Genomic DNA, 20,142 nt, shown 5'->3' on the forward strand with positions numbered 1-20,142 from the left:
CAGGCTGGATGAGAGATCACAGCAGTGCCTCAAAGAAATGCCCTCAAAACAACCAACAGCTGATTTTGCAGTCTTAAAAAAAAAAGGGCCGAACTGAGTTGCGTCTGTGTGCTTCGGTGTAGTTTTGATCTGCGGAAGCTTCCAACAACTGCTTCATTTTCATAAATATGCCCCAGATGGGTCGCACTGAATTCCTCTCCTCCGAACTTCCCTCATACCACCAGCGCTAATCTCTTCCTCATTGGGAGTAATGATGCCAGAGCCTTTCAGGATGCTGAGACAACAAACAGAGGGGGAATGAAACCAGCTGGGATTCCTTCTCTCTGTATAGTCCTGCTAGTGATGGTTCTATACAGCTCACCCAGGCGGTGTGCTTGGTACCTCTCCATAACGTTAACCAAAGCACAGCTCAGGCTGTTGTTTAAGATGTTGCGGTGTAAACATGTCCTCCATCAGTGTTTTATATGTATACGAGATTCAACCAGCAGCCCCCCCCACACACACACACATCTCTGTGACTCTCGTAGTGAAAGGTCGAGCAGTACATCCATCCATCATGCTGTCAGACGGGGGCCAACCCGAGGGACCGGGTCGTACTATTGACACTTAACAGACAGCCGGCAGCGAGGTCTGCAGGAACCGCTACAGCAGCATTTAAAGAAACACATTAACAGACTTAATTGCTCCGTGTAAGAATTGAGCGCGAGCCGATCCCGAGGGATGGGGGATGGGGGATGGGGGGGGGGTCGGCAGGCTGCGGTATGAGGATGTAGCGGAAGAGTGTGTACACAGGCAGGAGATGGATGTCTGTCAACGTATCGACGATTTAAAGGGCTTTTTCTCTCTGGTGCAGCGTAACCTTTTAAGTGCACATTCATTAATCTGATACCAGAATTAGATACTCGCCTACGTTCATGGTGAGAACCTTCTTGGGAAGTTTTGCTTTAAGACATTTCTACTTGTGGATGACACTTTTGAAAGAGGAATTGCATCTTGTTTGTGTTTGTATTTTTGCCTGAGATGATTTTGACTGCTGCTGTCCTTTGATGCGGATGCGTATGCTACAAAGTGATGCCTTTAGCGCTGCAAATATCCATGCTGCTGTTGGCAGCAGCTGAAGTTCTTTGATTCGATGGGATGTGCCGCTCTGTAGATGGTGAATTTATAAATTGGATGAGTATCGAGCTGAAACGGAAGAACCGATTAGTTTGAAAAGTAATCTATTAAGACCTCGCCGTGCTCTCTGGAAACTATTTTAGGGGTATTTGCTGAAATTTTTGTAGAACAAACAATGGATTAATTAATCGAGAAAATAATTGGTAGACTATACGATATCTTTATCTATTGCACAATATTAATATTAAACTAATTAACAGAGATTCTTTTGGCCTGTAATTACGCTCACCTTTAATGAAAAGACATTAAAAGAGGTCATTACCCACTAAAAGTCTGTTTTAATGACTGTAATAACTCTTTAATAGCAGCATTTCTACTGCCAGATGATGACGATGGGATTAGCAGACTTATCCTTTGACTCCACAGCGTCACACTGCATCTGTTTCCGAGACACAGATATCAAGATGTCTCATAAAATGACACCCGTGTCATGTCGCAGTGACATCAAAGCAGTCCAGAAATGTTTATCCAGTGTTTTTCAGTGTCCTTGATGGATCTGTGTTCCCTCCTAGATCTCTACTGCACCCTCGAAGTGGACTCGTACGGGTACTTTGTCAGCAAGGCCAAGACCCGAGTCTTCAGAGACACCACAGAGCCACATTGGAACGAAGTCAGTCACCCTCCTTTTTACCAGAGCATCGCCGCGTTTTTTGTTGTTGTTGCAAATATGTTATTCTCCTTTTCTGTGTGGTTGAACAGGAGTTCGAGATCGAGCTGGAGGGCTCCCAGTACCTGCGGATCCTGTGCTACGAGAACTGTTACGACAAGAGCATGCTCAACAAGGACGACAACGAGATCGTGGACAAGATCATGGGCAAAGGGCAAGTCCAGGTAAGAGGCCGTCACAGAAACAACCAATAGGCAAAGAGAGACGTCCCTGTCCTCCTGGAGGGTCGTTTCCCAGCATGTGACTCATTTCAATTTGCCGTCTAGCCTTGACGCACTCTGGAGCGGTTTTGTGTTGGTGGCCTCTAATGACGCTGGTTGGAGTATTAGTCTGAACGCCAGTTTATATAAGGGGGGTTTCCCCTGTGTTGTTGTGAGAAACGTTGCTATAAAGAATCTCCCTCGGTCTTGTTAAGTAGATCCTGCCTACACAGTGGAATCTGCGGTTTCTCTGGAGTAAGGCAAAGCGCTGCTCTCTCCGCTCATGCACCGTTGTTATAAGTTTTGCAGAAGCAGAGGAGTCACGTTTCCATTTTTCCAGAACTTTTTTGGAAAAAAAAAATCAGTTTGGTCAAGTGAAGCTTGACTCCTGTCATTCCCCCCCCTGCGGTTCAGTTCCAATTGCTGCCGCTGCAGTTTTCCTCCTCTGCAATCGGCAGAGCCCCGCTTCGTGAGTTCAGGTCAGCTGTGAGGGGTCTCAGTAGCTCTCATCATCGGTTAGTGTCCTCATGTTTTGCTCGAGTGGTGCCAGTGCCAGAGGTGAGCTTGAAGCAGGTTATATTTCTGAACCCTCCAAACTTGACAGAAGTTATAAATCTGCTCAAACTTTTCAAGATTTGTTTGTTGCCGCTGCTGCACGTAGAATAGCATTAGTAGTCGCAGGTAAAAGCAGCATCAGTGACAGGTTGCACCGGGAATACAAATCTCCTGTCTAACACAGAGAGGAAAGTGGGGCAGACATGAATCATTCACGATCGCGTTGCATTTTAAAGCAAAGGACGCGACTCAGAGATATCTCATAAATCGTATGATCTTTGGTGGGTTTGTTGTTTCTCTTCAGACCTATGAGGGAGTTAAAAAAAACAAAAACAAAAACAGCCACAACATATTTGTTGTAGCGTTTCCTGTTTGGCACCACCACTTCTCATGCTTTTCTCATTCAGTTGGATGATTTGTGTCGTCTTTGATTTTCCCTCTGAAGACCAAATGGGAATGAGTGTGCGCCACACGAGCAAATCTATCAGATCCACATGCATCTTAACGTGGCATTGGATTTATTCTTTTTATGAACTTGGATGTTACTAGAATAACGAATAGAGAGACCTACTGTATGGAGAGGATGTGTATTTATGAATGGCTACCAGTCAATCTTTGCTTAGTACAGTGAGGTAAAGAAATCAGTTAAACCCGGCCTCGCCTGTGTGATTGGGTTAATTGGGCCAGGAGTCGACTCCTGATAAACGATTGGCTGACCTATGACAGGATTAAATAAGTATGTGTGCACATGCATTCATGTATGTGTGCACATTTCTTTTCTTTGCCTGTGTGTAAAGTAATTGGCAGAAAAAGGACTTCATCACTATGAAATGTTGAGTTAGTTTGCTGTGTTTTTAAACAGCTTTCTGCCTCAAATCTTTTAAGTGGAATCATACGGATGACTAATGTACTATTTGATTCCCTTTCCTCTGTTAAAGTGGTCCATCCCATCTCTCCACATAAGGTACAGCGGTTCATCAGTGGTTCAGCGTTGTATCTTATATGACAGTGAAAGCCACCCTTCCTGGTACGACTGCCAGTCAGAGAGACAAACGCTGCTGCTGCTGCTGCTGCTGCTGGGAACATCCACTTTCAGCCAACAACAGCCAAAAAAAACAAATAAATACAGCGCATGTCCTCTGGCTCGCTGTGTGGAGGGGAAAATAGAGATGGGGATAGAAATAGAGAGAGAGAGAGAGAGAGAGAGAGAGAGAGAGAGAGAGAGAGAGAATGGCATGTTCTATCCCAGAGTCTGAGAGGGTGGGAATGTTGTGTGAGCACTATAGAGGGGTTGTGTACTGTAGAGAAAGAAGTGGACCTTTTTATAGATACACTGTCTCCACTGATTGTATCAGCTGTGTGAAGGTGCAACAATTATTTAATTGATTAATTAGTCGATCGACAACTGTTTTGATAGTCGAATAACAATCATTTTTTGGTTCCAGTCTCCTAAATGATTTGTCATATACTGTACGATAGTAAAATATATTTGGGTTTTGGACTGTTGTTTGAACATTTGTAGAGATCACCTTAGGATACGGGGAGTTATAACAGGCCTTTTCTGCTTTGAGTGATGCGTCATCACATTACGCAGACGTCTCATGCCGTGCGGTTATGGCAGCCAGGGAACCGAAGTATTGTACAGCGGGCCATCGGTCTGCTCCGCAGTCCAGAGCGCACAGAGAGAGGGACTTTCACTTGGACCCGAGCTGTTTGCTTTCCTGGTGAAGCCGAGTTTAGAAGGAGCCTTCAGTGTTTAGCTTTCCTCTCTGGAGACCCTCTGATTTATTTAACAAGCTTGTGGAATACTGACGGACCGTGAATACTGACAGACCGTAAAAGGGCATATTGGGCTGGAAGTATTCTTTCTTTTCTTTTCCTTTTTTCGCTGCCGTTTCTTCACTTTGTTACTTTGTCACTCTGTCATCAGAGGATGTTATGTTTCGGGCCAGAGGTTTTATTTCGATAGCGACAATTAGACCTGTCAAATTTTTTTGATCCAGTGTTTTCTGTTCACATTCACACTCTCTCACACACACACACACACACACACACACACACACAAACACAGCGAAGAGAAAGCCGTGTTATCATGTTAGCTAGATTGAGTTGCTTGTTGTCCACATGGGGGAAAAACATTACCATTTATTTCCAGCCCTTCACCCAACAGACCCCCCCCCCCCCCCCCCCCCCCCCCCCCCCCAGCTGATAACCTCTGACCTCCAAGGTCACGTTGCTAATCTTCCATTAAATGGCAACGTCGGGTTTTCTCTGCCCCTGTGTCTCAAACTGACAACACAAATGGATTCTGGAATATCTCCGAGCAGGCTATTTGCCAAATTGATTAGTATCATCTCCCTGAAGTTGCCAGTTTAAGAGAAGCGCTGCCTCCGGTGTGTTATTTCTTCGGCGTGTTGCCACTGATGTTTTTTGCTCTGCAGCCGGTGATTGTCCTCTGGCTAAACAAACTGTTTTGTGGGCGAGCAGTGTGACTTCAGTTACAATCGGAGACTTTGATTCCATTATTTCTGATTTCATTGCCAGCGCGAGGCTCCATAAACCTCTGGCTGCCGGGGTTTTGTTCAGTCTATCTTTAAAAGAACACAAAAGTGATCTGACTTGAACTGCTTACGGGTGGAAAGTGCAGACGACCTCCTGGTCTGCCTCGTGCGCCGCTTCTCCCGAGTGACCCTCATGGTGTCGGCTGTAGCTTGCGATACTCGTCCTCAGAGTACCAGTTATGTAACCGTTTAGGTTAACCGCCCCAGCGCTTTGTGCGGCAGGAACGCGTCGTATCACCCAGCGGCAGCCGTCCTTTCATCTGGTAATCTGGCCCTCGTGCGGCCCCGTCCCACAATCCCCTGGGTTCACCTCTTTAGGCTTTTATCACTTGTCTTATCAGGGTATGAGAGTGTTGTCTTTCATGTTTTTAGAGTTTTCTTCAGTCTCAAAGCGGTCCAGTGATAGGGGTCTGAACATGCATGGGTGCACTGCAAACGGGACTTGCTAATAGCTAACACAGCACGCTTTTGATGGTGCCAATATGCCACAGGCGCACAGCATAGCAACACGACACTTCCTATTTACATCCCCCACAAGCTCCCAAACTCAGCGCATGATTATCCACCAAATCAAGATTCAAAAGATAACCGTGGGGGCTGTTGGGGGAGCGCAGAGGTCTCGTTTTTTTTCTTGTCTTTTGTCTTATAGAAACCAGCACATTGCTGGTAATCACATTGTTGTGAGTCCATCACTTAAGAGATCAGGGCCCACACCACATGGTGCTGTACTGAGGGTCCTCCTCACAGCGTACCTCACACTGTGTGTCTACAGAGGAACGGCATGTTCTCTGCGGAGTCCCGTCCTTAACGCTGCTGGTTGCTGCAGCAGCATCCGATGATCCTATTATTCCTCGTGAGTCATGCACCATCTCCAGTGATGTCCCCAGCAAAGGGACTCCACCTCGACCTCTTGACCCTTCCCCTTCTCCTCCCATCACTCGTGCTCATCACCCTCCTCTGCGCGAGGCTGGGGTTTGTTTTTATTTTATTTTCTGCCGGTGAGCGCATGTCAACCCCTCCCTCCATCCATCGCAGCACTGTTACAAGGCCTCGGTACGCAGTAACTGGATAGTTTTGTACGACTTCCCGGAGATAATGCGAGCCAGAGAAGTTGGGCAGAAGGGAAAAGGGGCGATTCGTTGTTCCCGGCAGCTCTTAGCTCCCTCACCGAAGCTGGAGGAGCTGGACAGGGGGTGCACGCATTAGCCGGGAGTTACTGTAAAAGTACGGGTGCAGAGGGGTTGTAAAGTTTGAGGGCGAGCCTCTAGCTGCACTCACTCCCACTTAAGAGTCGGAGCGCTTTCTTCCACTACGAGGCATTAGATACAAAATTTGACATTTACATGCTACGTGACGGGTTTATCGGTGAACACCGGCCATCTAGAGAATTAGCGGTGAAGCTTGTGGACCAGTGGCACTCAGCCAGTGCAGAAAGTGCCGGCCTCAAACTCTGATCTAATCTCTCAGCACTCGATCGAACATCATGCCAACATCAGGCTGCCATGAGGATGGAATGAAGCCTGGTGGGTGCGTTTAGTAATCTGTACAAACAGTGAAGGAAGTTCCACTAGAAAAGCAGTAAAAGTATTTGTAAGCGGATGGGGGGAAAGTGGCAGTTCAAACTTAACATATTTTGAATTCTTTATATTTTAGAGTCAACTAAATATAACTATAGCAGTGCAGCACAGAATGTACACTAATGGGTGCAAAATGAATATTTTCTTTGTTTTGCTTTTCATGGAAACTTCCCAGGACTCCTATCTGACTGATTTATTTTTTTTGTTGTTCTTTGTATTTTCTGTTGAAAATGTCTTGCCTCTGGGGCATGCAGGATGGTGGTATTTCATGTGGTATTCGTTTTGAACATGGAGCTCAGTGGTTTTTAGTGTGCGTGCGTGCGTGCGTGCGTGCGTGCGTGCGTGCGTGTGTGTGTGCGCGTGTGTGTGTTCATGCTTCAGTGTGCAGGTATTAATATAAATTATGTCTAATAGATGGTGTCATTTATTTTGTTTCTGCTCCCCCTCATTTAGGGCTGTGATCCGTCATGTTTCCATCCTACACACCACCCCCTGCGGCCACACACACACGCACACACACACACACACACACACACACAAATACACACATATAAAACCACAAAGCTGTCAACAACATTAACAGATGGGGCTCTGCTGTGTGTGTTCAGTTCCCCCTGGGGACAAACCAGACACGCGTACACACACACACACTAATGGGTGATGGGCTAATACATTTTAAATGATATCAATAACTTCAGTCTGCTACCTTACCTGGTGTTTATTAGCTTGTGCCTCCTTTGTCTGTGTGTGTGTGTGTGTGTGTGTGTGTGTGTGTGTGTGTGTGTGTGTGTGTGTGTGTGTGTGTGTGTGTGTGTGTGTGTGTGTGTGTGTGTGTGTGTGTGATGTGGGGGTTGTTGGTGGAGGCGGTGTGTATTTGTTCTTACTTTTCCTCATAAACTCACTTATTTCATGCTTTGTGTTCCCTATCGTTCATTTTTTCACCGTATTTTTCTTTTTTTAATGAGGCTCATCCCTCATAGTCTCTGTTTTTGAGCATATGGTGCTTTTTTATTGATGAGTCCCAATTAAGCCGACTTCCTCATCAGACGATCCTTGATCAGTGGAGCTGATAGCAGTGTTTTTGATGGATTTTTAGTCTTTTCCCTGTCATCTTCCCACAAAGCAGCTCCTCCGTCACAACCCTCACTTAGACGCCCTTTGTTCCCACTTGAAACATCCACTCTCCGCCGCTTGGGATGTGCATGCCCTAAATAACCACACGCACCGCTGAAAGCATTCTTAGATCATGCAAACACGCAGATACCCACTGTTTTTCTCTTTGTGGGTGGAATAGGAAAAGCCCCTGACCTGAGCGCGGAGACAAAACAGACACATTTGTTCAACATTTGTCTTCCAGCTCGATGCTTTTGTCGGGTTTTTCTTGTCCATGATCCATTCCAGTCAAAACAAGGGTTGTACAGTATGTTGTTGATATCTACCAGAATCAGATGGCATTGACCAATACATATATCACATACTGTACGTTAATCATACAGCACGCATTTTACATAAAGAGCAGATGAGGCGGATGGGAATCCATTTGCCAGGTATTAAGTCACAAACCAAAAGTGTTGGACAACAAAGTCATTAAACTGAATCTTGAGGGAGCCACGAATGTCTGAACCACATTTCATTAAATTCACCCAAAAGTTGTTGAGACATTCATGGAAAGCCAAACTAACCTCGCGGTGACACAAGTGGTGAAGTCAGGGTGTCGCCAAAGCCCTTCATCCACTCGAAACCATGACTGTGCACGATTTCACGGCAACCCATCCATTGTTGAGATATTTCAGTCTAGAACCAAAGTGGTGCACCGACCGACTGACCCACATTGCCATCCATCAGGCCCCTCTGCTAACATGACCTCCATAAAACATTCTAGCTTTGACGGTGAAATTCAGATTCTGAATGTAACCAGTTATGAGAAAAAGGATGCCAGAAGTGGTTTAAATCTCTGCCGCTGCTGTACAAGTCGGAGGCGTCGGACAGACTTTTGATTCAGCTGAGTATAAAGAGTGAACTGTGAACCGCGTAGGAAGAGCAAAGCAAGTGGAAATTTAAAGGCTAAAGGATCTCTGTTAGACCTCCTTCACATCTCTCCGTCTCCTGTTCCCTCGATACACCACCTTATCCCTCCGTGTCTCAAGCAGAAAATACAAACGCTCTGCTCTCCAGTGGACCTCAGAGATGTCGAAGGCAAGCCGGCTTTGTAATCGGCCCTCATTATAACATTACATAACGTTTCAGGGAAGTGTAAAAGATTGACAACAGATGTAGGATTTCCTACCACGAACATCCACCAATGCGCAGCGCACGTTGAGAGCTGAGCGCTTAGCGAGGCACAGCAGAGGAAGAGATGGAGGAGGAGAATAGCAACGAGAGCCCCAGATGGTGGCCAATTATGTGATGCTGAGAGTTAAGGGGAGAACAAAGGAGCTCATCACAGCCCGAGAAATGAAATGCTCTCCAGAGAGACACCGTGAATCTCTCCACGCATTCACGCCCTTTTGTCTCGTGGAGGAGTCGGGGGTTCAGAAGTAATTGGAAAGGGGGGGAGGGTCAGATAATACAAAGAGTTGACACATTTGAACATGAGGGTCGTCGACGTCCACGCTCAGATTAAAAAAAAGAAAGTGAGAGGTGATGAGAGACCCTCGTTCCACCCGTAAGAGCTTGAGTTTTCCGTTTTTCTCCGATCAGGATCAGTTAACCTGGCTGTTACTAAACAGTGTCTCTCTCTTTTTGTTTCAGCTGCTCAGTAGCTTTGAAACCTTGGGGAGAATAATGCGGAGGCGCTGCAGTTTGAGACAGGAGCACGGCCGTTAATAATGACGAGTAGGCCTCTCTCGTTAATTGACTCGGGTCTGAGAAATCCCTGGGTGGTCAATGGACGGGTGTCCTGTGTGTGGAGGTCTTCCTCCAGATGCGTTCCTTTGTTTCTGCTCTGTCCTCTTTGGTCTATTACCAGGGTTTATGTATTGTTTTAGGCTGTTTTTTTTAATCTTTATGGTATGAAATTCCTAGTACACATCATATAAAGTAGTATCAGGACATGTAAATTGAAATTTATACTTGGCCTCCCAACAAAATAAGACTGTCATGTCACCTCAATCCCCAAACTGACATGTGCTTACGTTTAAGTCCTCAAACCTTCCGGCGGCCGTAGTAATAGTGACTCTTGTCCGTCAGGAGCAAAAGAGGAAGTCGGGTGAAGCTACGAAGTCTTGGTGGTCGGGGTGGATGGTTGGGCGAAAAAAAAGTCTGACTTTTAACACGGGAAACCGCCGTTCGTTTCCAATTGATGGTCAACGTAGGTTTCTTTAAACCACGGTTCTCCAACTGTAACCAAGTGGTTATTACTATAACAATGACAGCAAAGGTCCAATAACCTTAACAAAGTAATTTAATTTGAACCCAAACCCCAATGTCCCCTATCTCTCCCTAACCATGTCGTCTTCTGTGCCCAAACCTTAACCCTAACAGGGTCAGACCTGATCCCCGGCTCAGAGGTTGGAAAACAGACAAGCAGCAGCAGCAGCAGCAGCAGCAGTCCTTTTTCTTGTTCGCTTTATTTCCAAGACTCCGATGAGAAGACCAATACCACTCCGTATTAAATGTGAAGCTCTCGCCAACAAGCGGTTAGCCTAGCTTAGCATAAAGACTGGAAACGGGGGGGGGGGGGGGCGGTTAGCCTGGCTCTGTCCAAAGGTAACTAACTCTGCCTACCAGCAACTCTAAAGCTCGTTAATTAACACATTATATCTTGTTGGTTTGATTCGCACAAGAATGTAAGAGTGTTTTATAGCAATGTGACTACTATGAGAGTGGAATCGATTTTCTCATCTCAGTCTCTGCAGCAAAGCGAACACACTGTCCTCCTCCGTCCTTGGTTGACTGGTTGCACCCCCCCCCCCCCCCCCTCAGTGTCTCTCCTTCTTCTTCTCCCTGACAGAACCAAGTCTCTGACCACCAGATGCGACTCTGTCTTCTTTAACCCCCCGAACACTTTCTCCCTCTCTGCATCCCTTTTCCTCTCCTTGTCGTTAGCAGGCTTCTGGCATGGTATTAAAGTCAATGGGCCACAGCAACACACTGTCCCAGCACGGAGAGCCCGTTGTGGCTTTCAAGTGGCCAGTCGGGACCAGAGCTGCTCCTCCAGCAGTAAGATGTGATGGATGTCCATCTGCAGCCGGCGTTAGGTTTTTGAGCCCCGGGGGAAGCTGGTGATCGGGTCCGACGGTTACGAAGCTGTAGTGTTTACTCGAATGCCACTTTGTTCAAATGCTCTCCTCGGCGGGTTTTGTTTAGACATGATGATTGTGCAGGAACGTTGATGCTTTCCACATGGCCACAGCTGGGGTCTGAGATTGAGCAAGTATTTGCCCAGCGTGGTCCTGCACCTCATCATGCAGGACGGTGGATCCGCTGTGGGGATTGAGGTTTTGACTTCTTCAAGGAATTGGAGGTATGGTGGGGAAGGACAGTGGTCGGACTCGGCACCAGGGATAGATGGAAGTACAATTATTGGCAGTGTGCTTTCTTGTTTCATGCTGAATCGTGGCTTTAATCCAGAGTGCGTAAACACAACTGTAGCATAAATCATCATCAGGGTTGGCAAAAAGATCTACTCACTATTATTTTGACTGATATTGCAATTGTGGTAGGTTTTTGCGATATTAGAGGGAATGATCATTTTTACATCATTACAAAACATATTGAAATGATTATGGTGGGATTTTTGCTGCACAACAATGTTACATTTTAAATGACATTTTAACACGTTTCGCCTCCTTCGATTTGAAAATGAACTTCGATTAATCGTCAAGTAATGTCTGTAAAGCTCCGTATTTTGGTCAAACACTTGATCTCCCTATTCACCACACTTCCTCGCTGCCTCCCGTCTGCTGTGTCGCGTTTCACCGTAAACGTTTTCCCCAGAAGCGTCTCGCAGGATTCTGCAGTATAGTGTGTCAGAGGGATTACTGACATCCTGGGTTTTCCCGTTCTTTGCGGGAACGTCCGTGATCCAAAGACGACATTTTGTATCCGCAGAAGGTGGTGAGCGGGCAGTTGACTTTTCCCATCAAGACGTCAGAAACTCCACGACTGGTTTGACCATAATGGTCGCGAGAGCTTTTGATTCACGTTTCCATTTTAATTGCTCGTTGACATCCCTGTTGGAAAATTCCAATAATTTTTGAAAGATGACCTTCGCCCCTGCTGAGTGCCGAGAACTCTGAGTGCGCATGTGTGTCCATGAGCTACTTGTCCTCGAGCCCCTCAGTCTTTGTAGGTGTGTGTGTGTGTGTGTGTGTGTGTGTGTGTGTGTGTGTGTGTGTGTGTGTGTGTGTGTGTGTGTGTGTGTGCGCGCCTCAGTAAGCTGTCAGCTCTGTTTCCACGCACCGCCTGGCCCCCAAATCCCCAGTAACTCGTGAAGGACGGTGCTCCTGCTTGTTGCAAAAATGTGAAAGAAAAGTGTTTTTCATTGCCTTGATGAAGATGAGAGTTTATTAGTTTGGTTTCGTGTTTAGCTTGTGTTTGCTGCACACCATATGCAGATGAAACAGTAGCTGACTCTTAATCAGTAGCTTGAGGTACTGCAGCTGTTATTCTCGGGTTTCTGCGTTCAGCCTTTGCATGTCGGAGTGTTGCAGAGGCATCTGCTCGGCTCCTGTAGAGATCGAACCGTGTTCACTGGTGAGTCAAGAGAGAAAGCCCCCAGCCACAAACACACACCATGAATTTGCCCGTTAGACAGACAGAGGGGGGGGGGGGGGGGGAATGGGAATGAGTGGACATGAAAGCTGCTGGCTGAGGGAGATACATTTCTTAACAGTGTTCTTCCCAGGCCTTTAGGAAGATTTAAAAGGAATGCAAGGGACTTGAAATAGTGCTGTTCCCCTGTTTTAGCCTTATTGAGGCTGTGACCATTAACCCTAATGTAAGCATGAGCTCAGTATAGTGGCTGAGGTCCAGATTTCCTAAACATAACGGTACAGTGGACAGACTCACGTAAAGAGCAACATCCAGTAAGTGCGTGACTGCTGAGAGGTGAGATCTAAAGAGTGTTAGCTCAATGGTTTTTCACGCTAAAATCAGTTCATTTTGAATGATTACTGGTTGTATACTCTTAACTGGTTAAAAAGAACTTTACATATAAATACTATATGGATCATGAGGTGTTTGGCTCACTAGTTTCAGGTTCACATTTCAGCAAAACCTTTCCATATTCTGTCCACTCCACTTCTCAGAGCGGCACAAGGCCTCTCCAAGTTTAATGTGAATGCAGTCGGCAGTGTAAACGCTGAGATGACTTCAGACTGATCCATAAGGGTGTTTAGCTCCATGTACACTCTGAAGAATCTCCCCCCCCCCCCCCCGTCAGCGGATCACGTATTCATAACTTCGGTTATTGCGGCAGGCTTTGAGTTGTTGTTGAGTCCGTGACTTCCCATGACATTATGCCGCTCACATGGCAGGGCCGTGAGCAGTGCCAGGCGCTTGATCCCGCTTTATGACTTCCTGTCCCAGGGCGAGGGAGGGAGGCTGCCCATTTCCTGTTCGGACTGTGTACGCCGCGTGAACTCTGGGCCGGCGTACTAATCACACAGGCCCTCGTCTAATTTGTATTTATTTTTATCAGCAAGTATCGGAAACCCCTCCCGCTCTCGAAGGTCCAAAACTGAGGCTTTATTAGGTTTCGTGGTATTACTGTTTTTTTACAGTCTGCAATCGTCTCTGATAATGCAGTGCTTTTCTAGCTCTGCTTTGATAATGTGCAGCCGACAGCCGGCCACCCTGACAGGTGTTTAACCTTCACTAATGTCACTAAACATCCCTCGCTTGGCCGATATACACACGCTGTAATGAGTTAAACTGAAGTAAACATACAGCGGTAATGGTAACGAGGTGGATTCTTCGTTATCCTTGAACCCTTTCGCTGACACGATAACAAAACTCTTTTTACCGGCTTCTTGAATTCTGACCTGGGACCTTATTGGCCCCGTCTGGCCCCCACAAACGAGCCTAATGGTGACGTAATTGTTTTCATGTGGAGGAACCGTTTCTGATCCTCGCAGACTCCCTGCGAGGATGTTTTGAACTTGTCAGCTGTGTAGAAGATGAGGTCACCAGCGCGGTTAGCTCGTCGTGTTTACGGCCTCGTCAAATCCAGCTGTTCTGCTGCAGAGCAGACCGACGCCTCGTGTGACGTGTCTGGGATCAAAGCGCTGCAACTCTATCTTCTGCCTTGTTCACACATGAAAGACATGTTAAACCTCTACGGACAGGAACGGGGATGAAATGCAGATCAAAATGTCTGTTCTAATGTTAGCAATGTAGGCACTCTCTCACAAGTTTGCTTCTGTTATTATGCAAATGAGCCACTTTAGAATAATACCCACTGAAATGTACCAGTTCAAGTAAACTTGTGGAAAAACACAGTCCTCTCAGATGACTAGTGCTCTCTGTGCATTGCTTTGCTTCAAGCGGCATGTTGCATAACCAGCTTCATAAATCATCTGAGCAATGTTATGTTTTTATGTTTTTTCCCCTCTGAAACGTCCTTGGCAGAATCATAGAATGCGTCGATCCGGCGGGGGCGTTGTACCTGTTCCCTGTGCTGGTCCTGCTTTCAAAGAGCTGAGTGGGTGTTGATGACGGAGGGCACCTCAGAAGTCTGTTTCACAGAGTCACAAACTGTATGAATTATGTAATGCGTATTGTATAACAGCCGGGAGAACGATGTGTACTGTAAGCGTGTGTGTGTGGCGGGAGCTGCGGAGGAGTTGTTTGGGTTGACTGCGTCTCTCCCTGCTTGTATCCTCTCCTCTCCCTCCAGTACAACCTGCCAGCGTGAAGGAGGGCAGGTCAGCTCCGGTCAGACACGAGTCACCGCCACTGGCTGCTCGGTATCGACCGTTAGTGGAAAAACACTCTTGTTTGCTCCGTAAGCCGTCTTCTTTATCTGTGAGTTGGAGGCAGAAAGATGGAGGATTAAAGTAGAAGAAAGAAGAGACGGAGAGTAGTGAGATACACCAGAGAGAAAGTGTTAAACCACAGCTTTCCCCCTAACCCTGTTAGCACAGAGACTGGTCACCATAACAACCCAATCATCAGGAGCTGAGGCAGGTAGAGTCTCTGATTGATGAACTCATTGATTTTCCTCTTTCAAGTTGATGGCTTCTTCACCTGCTAATGAGGTTTGACCCTGTACTGATTTATTCATTTATTTTACTCATGAAATAATGAGTGTGGGGGGGGGGCTGTGAATGAATTAGTTAAAAGAACAGCTGACACAGTTTTGTTACAAAAACGGATTTCTTCGGTGATGGGAGGGATTTCATGTCCCTCATTGATGTTGACACAATACACCAGCTCGGTCCCATTCATCTTTATTTGTATTTCAAAAACTGCTCTGCTCAAAGGAATAGTTTGACATTTTGGGAATTTTCTCGCTTCGACGGATGCCACTTTCATTTCTGTACGCTGAATATGAAGCCACAGCCAGTTAGCTTAGCATTAGCGTCAAATGGAGGGGTGGCAGTTGCTCAGTCAGTGGGGACTGTGCTTGGGAACTGGAGGGTCTCTGGTTCAAATCCCCTCATTTACATATACTGACTGGACTGACTAAGTCGGGTCCAAAGGTCACACAATCCATCTACTAGCCTCTTCTGAAGTGGATTTTGTGGGGGTTATGTGCTGCACTATTTGAAGAAAACATGTCAACGTCATAAACAAGAATTTATTTGGTTTTAACTCGGAAGACTGTGGCAGTTTAAATTGGGTTCACTTGTGTGAAACACTGTCTCATGGGCCTCCTTCCCTAACATTTAGACAGTCCTACCCAAAATCTTTTTTTCCTCTGGGCTTTTTACTGTAACCCCCAGTTGCGTAACACTTTCTCATCTCACCTCATGTTATCGGAGATCATCCCATCACCTCATCCTCCTCCCTGCTCGTGTACTTGTCAAGGTGACTGCATCCAGTCAGCCGTGGGTTTACACTTTTAAGAGTGAATAATTCAAGCAGCAGCAGCAGCGTCGTCCCGCGTGGCTGCTCTCTCTTCATCACTGGAACTGGGTCACGCTGTTTGGATGTAACACAGCCCAGTCAGGCAGAGGGCACAACACGGTCACCAGCGCTACAGCATAGTGGGATCACATCCACCATGTGCTCAAAGGGCTCGATGGTTGTATGAGGAAGTCACACTTGACTCCAGTCTGCATCACAAAATGTAGCTGAGACTGAGAAGTACGGGTCACCCTGAGACTTATGTCTGACCTTTGCCCTGAATACACAGATAAATAGTCCGTGCAGACGAATTAACTAATGCAAAGCAAAATACAGCACGCGGACACAGCAGTGATGGCTAAACCAGCTGTGGAACAGACACTCTCATTTCTGGATGTTATGGTAACTTTAGAAGAAGAAGAAAAAAAATCCCCAAAGTTATTTTGCGCCACCACTTCAGGGTTTTTAAAAAATACAAATTTGCCTCGTGCAGCGTTATTGTGAGCCGTGGGTGTTTATTTAAAGCAAACTCAAGCTTCAGATTGTGTGCTATAATGTTTGCCCGGGATGGGGGGGGGATCAGTTTTAATTAAAGAAAGAGCACTGTGTTGTTTAGCTGTAATAAAATCCACTAAGGAGGATCCGGTGAACAAATACACTTTGAGCCAAGGAGCGACTCATTTTAATCTGGTTGGCACTCGTCCAGATCATCAGCTGCGTTGATCCTCACTGTGGCATCACAGCCGAGTAAATGATAATTACATCGTAATGAGGAATTATGACAATAGAAGTAAGAATAAATCAATATTGGGCCGATTAACGTGGCATTTAACAATTACAACCAATTAAGAGGAAGGAGGAGGAGGAGGAAGTCAAGATGTGGAGAGCAGCATGAATGCAGAGTGTGACCTCATTGAACGGAGGTTTGTCGTGCAGATCCTGCAGCGTTGCTGCTTCACCGTTTGCTCTTGCATCACTCTGCTCCTCTGCCTCTTTTTGTGCTTTTGTCTCCTCTCGCTCACTTTCTCTCTCTGTCCTCACCTGTGTCCAAATGTACTGATCAGAGCCCAAAATATTCTTTGGAGAAGCAATACAGTTATAACGAGGTTGTGGGGCTACACTAATCTACCACCAAGTCAAATGTAGGTGTTTTCTCGTCTTCTCGTCACAACCACACACCCAACAACACGCAACCGACTGCAGCTACATGCAAATGAAAGCTTCCCTTTTCCTTCCTCATCCTCGCTCTCCATAACCACTTTTGTTCCAAGGTGCTTAATAAGTGATGGAGTGGTTAATCTGAGGGGGGTGCCCCCCCCCCCCCCCATGGCTGAGATGAAAGGGAAGCAGGAATGATCTGCAGAGCACCCTAAGGCTGTGATTTCCCACCCTGCCAAACCCCCTCCCGCCTCTTCACTCCCATTTTAGTACACCCACTGTACCCTGAAGGACCCTCCCTTGAAAGCCCCCCCCCCCCCACACACACACACACACACACACACACCTCCTTTTCCTCTATTTTCTCTTCCTCTTGCCTAAGCTGCAGTGAAGGCAGCAGGAGAGATCAAAGAGGTGTAGAGGGTCATCGTAAACATACTTATATGGACCGTTCGATTCGAATCAGATTGAATTATCTGCTCGCAACACAGCTTGTGGCTGTCAGCGTCAGCCAATCACTGGCCTCCGAGGTAAAAACAGCACTTTTTGTCATTTTTGTTGAGTAAGTCAAATAAACCTGAAGCCACTTTCCCCTTTGATTTCATCTTTCTTTTTTTGAGATGGTAATAACGTTGCAATATGAATGTGCACACACACTTTGTGTAGCATGAGTTGGGGCTGCAGTTCAAAGCCCACATGAACAAAAGCTTACTGTTATATTCATGCATGTAAAAGAACAAACCCCTGTGTGTTCACTATGATAGTAAAAATACAGATTAGCAATTAACAGTACCTGTATGTTAGTGGCGATCATAGTAGCTCTGATTAAAATGCTCAGTGTGCCTCGATGCAGAAAAGAAATATCAAAAATAGATTAAAGTGAGAGCCTGGAGCTTCCTAAAACTTTTTCAAATTTACACTGATGCACTCTGAAATGCTCTGTGGAGTTTGAAGACATTTCCGCCAGCTCTGTATCAAAGGAATAGTTCAACATTTTAAGAAATACGCTAATTCAGAGCTGGATGAGATCTTTTCCACTCTCATGTCAACCATGAGTCGATTAGCTTAGCTTAGCATAAAGACTAGAGGAGGGGGAAACCGCTAGCCTCCAAAGCTCCTCTAAAACTCATCAATTATCACGTTTAATCCGTCCACAAAATGTAAATATCAAAATGACACGTTGCACTTGTTTACGAAAACCTCAGTTTTTCTCTGGGTGCAGTGACTTCCTGGAGTTAGTTAACGATTTTTGAGCTTTTCCATAATAAGCAAAATTCCTAAAACTTCAAACATTCCCTTGTACAATCTAATGTACGAGCCATCCATCCATACACTACAGGACAGGAGAGAACATGAAAACACAGAAAGACCCCCGCTGGAGGCTGGACCAGAGCCCGGGACCTTCTTGCTGTGAGGAGAGCCACTGCACAGCAGTTACAGTTCACAAGATCTTGTTAATGCCACATATGAACTCTGGAATTTCTGGCTAAGTTACTTAACATCTTTGTCGACTGCTTAGCGTCACTCACAAGCTTTACCTCACACAAAATAGAAAGAACAATGGAGGTCAACTACAAAACATTTACAGGCAGATGTTTTCAGCAGCTGTGCAATGTTCCCAGGATGTCCACCGTACAGTCGCTGGAGCTCGTCACGTGAACACCAGACTGACTGCAGTGTCGGGACCATCCCATGTACATTAGCCAGGCACGGATTCAGAGCTGCTCCGTATTCATGTCGGAGCGCCGGAGCTGTCAGACCGAGCATTAATTCATCTCCGGGCTCTCAGAGGTCTCTGTGATTGGCGGGGCAGCGCCGAAGCCTGCAGGAGTTGGAGGCCCGAGAATCGCAGAATCAACATAATCGCGATGCCGTGTCAGGGAGTGGAAACCAGGACCTGGTTCAATACTCCCTTCCCCCCTCTTGCCTGGTCCCATGGAGCGGCTTTACGAGGGGCCGTGCCACCCAGCACATCTATAATTAAGAGCCGGGACTGGTCCTGATGTCAGAGCGCAGGCACTCAGGGCTCAACCATCTGCTATCTCACCTTTTTTAATATAGGTTTTTATCTCAAATTAAAATGTTAAAAAGTCTTCTATTCTGACCAGCGGCGCAGCAGTGATTAAATTCCTCGAAACATCTCACAATCGCCCTTTAAGAGACGAGGCATGGTTGTCCTCGGGGGACAGATTTCCTGCAGAAAAACTGGGTAGTTGGTGTCAAAGAGCATAAAAGAAAGAGTACCGCACGGAGCAAATCAAACACCAGACAAGCTAAAGGCCACGTTGTCACGTGATCTCTGAAGCCCCACTAACACCACCAACACCTCAAGGATTACCACTTTTACTAATTACTCTTCGCCTCCAACGACATACAGACAAATATTATCCAGGCCCATCGCTGTCCGGTTATTATTTTTGCAGTCAATTTTGGGGAACTGTTTAGAACTGCTGGGTCTGTTTTTAATGTGTGAGCCCACAGTGTTCTGGGTTAACACGTCTGCGTGTACAGTACGTGTGCATGTTTTTCATGTCGTAAATAGTTTATGAGCTCACACGAGACGAGAGTGGAGCACGGGACGTGTGAATGTACAGTTCTTCTGGCTGGGGGGGGGGTGGAGTAGTAGGCCGTGTGCGTTCACCCTGTGGTTTTTCTTGATGTGATGCGTCGTGAAGTGATAGACTCTGTTTGACCCGGTGGTATAGACGCCGCTGCCACTCTAGAGAGAGAGACTGTGCTCGGTGTGTGTCTGTAAATCGAGCAACGTTCAAAGGGAAGAAAGTGATGTGAAATGAAGGACTCATACTAGGAAGTAAAAGGCCTCTTTTTTTACATCGCTCAACTCTGGAGCTCCCAATGTTAGATACCTGATAATTATGACTTTTATTTTTTCATTTTTTATTCTCTTTGGTGCATGCTGTGGTCGCAGAACTCCCTTTGCAACAAGACGTCTTAAACGCTTAACATATACAGTTAAAGTACACCCCATCTATTTCTGTGGTCCCTTTCTCTCTCATCTTACCCAAAAATATCTCCCGTCTCCCCGTGGCTTTTTTTTCTTTTTCTTTTCCCTCCCATTTCCAAAACATGGCTTTCCCAGACATTCTTTCCAAGTTGTGACGCATGGTGAGTGTACGTCTTATAGTTCTGAACATTGGGAGCTTAAAATACTCTGTGGTGAGGGTTGGCTGAGGTCTCTGACCCCCCTCCTCCGCCTCCTCCTCCTCCTCCTCCTC

General features: G+C 46.3%; 1 protein-coding gene across 2 annotated transcripts in view; it reads left to right on the forward strand.

The window, feature by feature from the left end:
- abr (ABR activator of RhoGEF and GTPase) overlaps positions 1–20,142 on the forward strand; it is a 109,185-nt gene that overhangs the window by 76,189 nt on the left and 12,854 nt on the right. For both annotated transcript variants that reach the window (XM_079171738.1, XM_079171736.1), the window contains 2 exons: positions 1,689–1,786; positions 1,876–2,007. In XM_079171738.1, the coding sequence (XP_079027864.1) occupies positions 1,689–1,786; positions 1,876–2,007 (230 nt within the window). The remainder of the gene's footprint in view (positions 1–1,688; positions 1,787–1,875; positions 2,008–20,142) is intronic.

The sequence above is a fragment of the Pholis gunnellus genome (genome assembly GCF_910591455.1).
Source record: "Pholis gunnellus genome assembly, chromosome: 13".
NCBI classification, from domain to species: Eukaryota; Metazoa; Chordata; class Actinopteri; order Perciformes; family Pholidae; genus Pholis; species Pholis gunnellus.